General features: G+C 42.9%; 1 protein-coding gene across 1 annotated transcript in view; it reads left to right on the plus strand.

Moving 5' to 3' along the window:
- The window catches only part of LOC144158558 (uncharacterized), a 105,823-nt gene extending 101,240 nt beyond the window's left edge, over positions 1-4,583 (plus strand). Inside the window, exon 10 of the mRNA XM_077689508.1 lies at positions 2,064-4,583. Coding sequence (XP_077545634.1) covers positions 2,064-3,534 — 1,471 coding nt within the window. The 3' untranslated portion in view covers positions 3,535-4,583. The remainder of the gene's footprint in view (positions 1-2,063) is intronic.
- The last annotated feature ends 2,431 nt before the right edge of the window (positions 4,584-7,014 follow it).

Consider the following 7,014-nt stretch of genomic DNA (forward strand, 5'->3'; position numbering starts at 1 on the left):
TACAAAATATCCTCGGGATGTCGATTGCGCGTGGTCCTCTGCTGGCTGCTCAGTTGCATTTATCACACTTTAAAATTGATTTTAAATATGTTCTAGGCTGTATTCGCCGCTGATATTTTGCAGATGATGTATATGTGTTCCCACCAATCTATCTCCGAAGTTATCTCGCCTTCAAAATTTTGTGTCAGTGCCCCTTTATGATAACCGTTGGTCAATAAGGGTAACCAGTGGATCCGTAGAGAAGGCAAGCATGGCAGGGGGTGGCAGGCAGTTAGATGAGCAGATGAGATTAAGAAGTTTGTGGGAATAAATTGATCGCAGTTAGCCCAGGACCGGGATAATTGGAGATCCACGGGAGGCACCTTTGCCCTCCAGTTGGTGTAGATAGGCTGATGATGATGATGAATAGACCACTATAGTTCCCGAAGCTTCCACAATGTCTGCAAAATGAGTATCAGCAGTTTCTTGGGCTGGGGCCTTCATTGGCTGCGACTTCAATGTATCCTAGCCACATATGTAGTTTTGCAATTTAATGGGAAGCGCTTTTCATTTGGTCTCTCATATTGCGAAGAAGCTTTGGTTTCCCCTAGCTTCATTTTCAGCGTGGTTTAATCTGAACTGATATTTTTTACCTTGAACTGTCTTTACACGTGAACATAGGCGAGTTATATTTTTCCAAATTAGAACAATCGTGGCTTTTTTTTATTGATATTCAGAGTGAGCAGGCCAATGCAGTTCCATGTTTTCAGCCACACTTTACGTAAATTCATGCTATTTTGAATCCTGATAATTTTTATAAGTGCAGCTTGACTGCCCACACAATAACAGAGCAAGACTACCGTATTTACCCGATTCTAACGCGCACCCGATTTTCCTGGCAAGAAAACCGAAAAAACTTGCACCCTCGATTGTAACGCGCACGGAACTTTGTGACCAAGACAAACGAATGCGAGAGAAACGGGCGATTTATTTCCCGAAGTAATCTCACTCATCTGACTCCTTGTCGCTCTCCGCTGACCAAAACATCTCGTCCTCGGTACCGTCAAGTGCGTTCGCGATGCCACACTTCTGAACGAACGTTCAACCATGGTCGATAGGATCGTGGCCCCCTCGCTTCGCACGCCCACACGGAGAGCTTCTCCAGAGGTGTACGCTTGAGCCGATGGCTTGTGTTGAACGCGTGGGAGCCACTGCTTCTGTTATCAAGCGCGCAAGTGAAACGATTTGACGATTTGTGTGAACGCTGATAGAAAAGCCTAGGCGCCTAGGCTTCCTGCACCTGAAAAATCATTGCTAAAAGCTTTGGCGCCATCTTGAGATGGTGATGGTGATGGGTGGGCCGAAATTTCCGCTGCTTCGGCAGTTTCGGTTTCGTATCCGATTCTAACGCGCATGCGATTTTTCGGCCTATTTTTCCGGAAAAAAAGTGCGCGTTAGAACCGGGTAAATACGGTATTCGGGTAGCCAGCGTTTTATGCTAACATCCCCAAGACTAGACTTCTCCCATGTAACGAGTTGAAGCTAAATGTTTTGCAGTATAGAGATATTTGGGAACTTTACAAAAGTTGTTCGCTCTGTAAAGTCCTGCATACATCTGCCCTTTTATACTGTGGCTCAGTTGCAAAAATGTTCAGCTGCGAATGTAGACTTACAATTTGAAGTGAGAGGTTTTTCTTCATTTTGTGCATAGTTAAAACATGCTATGTCGTCGAGCTCTTGATTGTGTATTTTTATTTGGCTATGTATGCAAGAGCCCCTTAATCATTTTGGGAGAACATTTGGAATTCTTTAAGCATGTGTTTGGTGGCCTAATTAGAGCCTACTTTCGTTTTTAGAAAATGTGAACACTGGGCTGTGTGAAATACGATTTGTATACGCAGGTCTTACTGCCAGGCTGTTTTCAGCTTGTCACTCAATTTGTGAATTTCGGTAGGCAATGCCAATAAATTTTTGGACACAACACTGCATTTTTATACACAAAACTAGATTATTAGGTGAAATTGGCATTTAGCATGTTTCTTGCATTTCTCTTGATCAATTTATTTAATCTTGTCTCATTTTAGGGACAGGAGTTCATCCTCTGGCAGCAAGAATATCCAACTTGGAGGGAAGCTGCCCTCCTGTCTGTCCTGCGAACGCAACCACCAGACCACTAATGGGAAAGTGTGTTCCACTAAGGATGCTTACAACTGCACTCTGTGCAAAAAAACCTTCCGTAAAAAACACAGTCTGGATGCACACATGCGACTGCACTCAGGCCAGAATCTTCACATATGTAGTATTTGTAATAAGGAATTTACGCAGAGATCCAAACTGATTAGCCATGAAAGAGAACACTCTGGTGAGAAGCCCTACGTGTGTAGCATCTGTAAGAAGAGCTTTAGTCGGAAATTTGACCTAGTTGCGCATGAAAGATTACACTCTGGCAAAAAGCCTTATACGTGCAGCATCTGTCAGAAGAGCTTTAATAAAAAATATAACCTGGCTGTTCATGAAAGATTGCACTCTGGCGAGAAGCCTTTCGTGTGTAACAACTGCCCAAAGAGCTTTGGTTCAAGAAATGAGCTGGTTGTTCATGAAAGAGTGCACTCGGGCGAGAGGCCGTATGTGTGCAGTGTATGTCACAAAGGCTTCATTATGCACAGCCATATGGTTGCTCATGAGGCATTGCACTCTGGCAGAAAGTCTTATGTGTGTAAAACCTGTGGGAAAAGCTTTGCTCGAAAGGGCACACTCGTTGTGCATGAAAAATTGCACTCTCGTGAGAGGCCGTATGTGTGCAGTGTCTGTCTCAAAAGCTTTATTATACACAGCCATCTGGTTGCTCATGAGAGATTGCACTCAGGAAAAAAGTCTTATGTGTGTAAAACCTGTAAGAAGAGCTTTGCTCGAAAGAACACACTGGTTGTGCATGAAAGGTTGCACTCTGGTGAGAGGCCCTATGTCTGTAGCACCTGTCAGAAGAGTTTCACTAAATCATCCTACCTGGCTGATCATGAAACATTGCACACCGGCAAATGGCCTTACGTGTGTAGCAGCTGTCAGAAGGGTTTTACTAAAAGAAGGGACCTGGTTAATCACGAAAGGGTTCATTCTGGTGAGAAACCCTATGTGTGCAGCATTTGTCAGCAAAACTTTACACGAAAAGCCCAACTGGTTACCCATACAAGATTGCATTCTGGCGAGATGCCCTACTTGTGTAGCATCTGTCAGAAAGGCTTCATTCGAATACACGACCTGCGTATTCACGAAAGAACGCACACTGGTGAGAGGCCCTACGCTTGTGGCATCTGTCAGAAGAGGTTTACTACAAGGTCCTGTATGGTTAAACATGAAAGGTTGCACTCCAGTGTAAAGACCCACTCGTGTAGGATCTGTCAAAAGAGCTTTAAAGAAAAATTCAGCTTGATCAGGCATGAAAGAGCCCACTCTGGTGAGAGGCCCTACATGTGTAGCTTCTGTCAAAAAACTTTTACGCAAAAAGCCCATCTGCACAGCCATGAAAGATTGCACTCTGGTGAAAGGCCCTATTAGTGCAGCATCTGTCAGAAGGGCTTTATTAGTAGAAGCCATCTGGTTGACCCCCGTGTGACATAAGTGTGTGGCATCTCAGAGCATTACCAGAAGATCTGAAGTGGTAAAAACTTGAAAGATTGCACTCTGGCATGAAGGTGCAGCGCCTGGTGAAAATCTTTACTGGTAGACACGACCTGGTTTCACGTGAAACAGCACAATGGAAAAAGGCCCTGTGGATGTAGCACCTTTCAGAAGAGCTTTGCTGACGAACGGGTACTTGTCAAACAATAGAGTGCGCATGCGAGCAAAATGGCCAGTTTACATTGTGCCAGAAAAGTCGCCTGGAAAAAGCTCTGCTAAGTCACAGTGATTGTGCAGCCAGCAAAAATGCAAATTTTTCACTGCCACAGATATCCAGTGATGAAAAGATGGGCACTGTTGTGAAGCCAGTGGGCCATATGCATTGCAATAGCTTTGCACTCAAGCCTTCCTAGGCCATGCATGATGTGTAACAATGACTAAGGGTTTACTATTGCAGTATTTCTCGAAAGGGCTTTTGGGAATTTAACAGATCTATCATGAGCACTCCACAATAGCCACTGTATCAGTTGTATCAGCAAACTTACAATACGCAACACTGAAGAGAGTGAAAGTTTTCTCAGGCTGATAGACACCCTCCTCTATGCAGAACCTGTGAAAAAAACTAATCTCTTAAATCAAACCTTGTTATTCATGACAGGGTGAACACTAGTGAAAAGGTGCTTGCAGCACCTGTCAAGAAAGGGTTATAGGTAGCACCTAATTAGTCATGAAAAGTCTGTACTACTAAAAACATTTCCCCAAAAAATATGCTGTTCCAGTAAATGCGTTGTACATTTGTTTAATTTGGCTTCCGAGATATCCTTCATAAAGGTCATGACTTGGCAATCTGCAAATTCGGATTTTAACTTTCAAGTAAACAAATATTTGAATGGTTTCGATGTGGGCAATTTTAGTTGCGGAAAAGAGTGAGTGACAAGCCGCACACATGAGCACTGCATTAACTGAAGTGATCAGTAACTTGTATTCTACCACACAACAGTTCAAGGACTTTATCGATAACTGCAAAGCAATTCTCATGTCCCCAGTTGACGTGATAAAAATCGCTCTGTTTCATGTGCTGAGCAGTACTCAAAGAGAGGACTTTTAGCAGTAGCACCGAACTGTATTCAGTTGCATGGCATCATCAGTGTCATCACCAAGAGCTAAAAAATTCCACTAAAGAATTTAGATTTGCAGTAAAAAAGAGTGTGGATTTTTAGATTTGCAGTAAAAAAGAGTGTGGCACTGCAAAAAACTGAGAGGTATGTAAAACCCCAGTGTACACTATGGAAAAATAGTATGGAACTAGTATGTTCCACAAATATTCAGTGAATTAACTGATCAACTATGTCCAATAAACATGAAACGGAAACTGAACGAAGCAATTAAAAAATGGTGTGCAGGTGTATAATCACTGAGTAGGTGACGCCATTTGACATGTGGGGATTTGTTTGCCGCCTTGTGTTCAATTTGTTTATTCATGTTCCTTTATGTCTGTATGCTTTTGAAGTCGTATTGAAGTGTATTCCTGAAAGTGAGTGTGGTATTGGTGTATTCCTTTGATAAGATTTACTGTAACATTCAATTTAATTTGATGAATGTTCGGGAGCAAGAAGACTCTTTTTTTTGTGTGTACGTTTTATGTGTCATTTTGTTTCATGCACTGGGAAGTGCTTAGTGTGTATACACAAATATTATTGCGGTACTTTTCGTGAAATGTAATTGTAACGTTCCCCTTTATTGGGTCGAGTTCACTCAGTAGACAAACAACGGTTCTCGTCCTTTCACCTCCTCCTCTTGTTCCCCCCCTGGCTGCTGCCCGGATCCTCATCGACCTTTTCCTCTTCCTGTTACAGTAATTAAAATGTGTTGTTTCACCTACTGCCTGGCCACTTTACAAGCACTGCGTGCTTAGATTTACCAGAAAATTAATCCTGTACAGAACACTTGGATAAATAAAGTAATGAAATTAAATAAAAAAGCTGTTCCCCTTTATATGCCAGCAACCATAACACAAGTGCACTAAGCTCGTGCACAGAGGGCAAGCAAAGATAACGTGGAGGGTTCTTTTGTTTGTGCTTTACCAGCTGCAAGCACATAGTATGGGAAAATTATGGCTGCTGCAAGAAAATGGTTGACTTGCGTAAGACCTCAATTCTAGCAATTGAGAAACTCAGCCGTACTTCATTTTTGCATGTGTAGCCTATGCTTTGCTTGGATGAAATTTATCGCTAAAACCTGCATATTAGCTTGTACAGTGTTTACTCACATGTGAAAGGTTAAATGTGTGCATGCAATGTGTGCCCTACATTGATTATGCCCATTTTGGATTTTTTTTGTGGTACTCAATAAACATATTGGCTGTTGCAACAAGACAGCTGCGCCTAAAATGAATCTTATTTTGTGTGTTACACAGACTGCTCACTGATGGCTGTGAAAGTGCTACTGCATATGCCGGACACTGGGCATGATATTGCCCTCTATGTTCGTATCTACGGTATAGCCTGATTTTTAAACTGCAACGGAGTTCCAGTGAAAGATGCAGAATTTTTTGGTTTTGTATGGTTGTTCATAACCACGCCGTTTTCAGGGTATGCATGCTCAACTTCATTTAGGGGAGGTTGAGTGACCCATACAGTGAGTGCATGACATTTAAAAATTTTGTGACCAAAAATGCAAATTTGAAATTGCTTTGCATATCAAGAAACCCTTGAAAGTGGTTAGGCAGGGGGTTGATTCCCCGATGCAGCCATCTCAAAGGACTGATCCACAGGAACAGCAATGGTCACAAGAATATAAGATAGATATCGATGAGGATGATGCTAAGCTGAAGGTAAAGTACAGGATAGTGCCCATAGAGTAGGAGCATGTCACTTTAACTACAAGTCCACAACCGGGATGTTGGGTGCGACTTAAGGGCCCACATTAACTTTCCCCTCCAGGCAGAGATGGCTGCTGCAGCTAGGAGAAAAATGAGAAAATAACCGATAGTCTGCTGATATGCAGTGTTGTATGCAAAAGTGTCTGATGGTAAAGTTGTGTTTCAGTTGGTGTGTGTTGTCTTATTGGCATCATGTCCCTGCACATGCATGCACTCAGAGCATTTATCTGCTCTTTTGTCCGCAGCTGCTATCGCAATAAAAAGAGCCATGCCTAACGCTTCATGTTCTTCGACTAACAAGCAGTGACCAATAAAGATTGTCGGCTCACCACGTTAAACTGCTGCCTTCACCTAGCCAAAAAAACAGCAGTGACGAGGATGGGATTGTCGTGACCCTGGAGGCACGCGGAGGACAAAGCAGCTTGACCGAAGACAGAAGCATGGCTTTGCTTGGTCAATTCGAGCAATCCGACGAGCATGAGGACTTCGAATCCTACGTGAAGTGGTATGAGCACTACGTCTGTGCCGTGAAGGTG

Source organism: Haemaphysalis longicornis, unplaced genomic scaffold (genome assembly GCF_048455015.1).
Source record: "Haemaphysalis longicornis isolate Haplotype H1 unplaced genomic scaffold, Haemaphysalis longicornis Haplotype H1 scaffold_10, whole genome shotgun sequence".
Classification (NCBI taxonomy): domain Eukaryota; kingdom Metazoa; phylum Arthropoda; class Arachnida; order Ixodida; family Ixodidae; genus Haemaphysalis; species Haemaphysalis longicornis.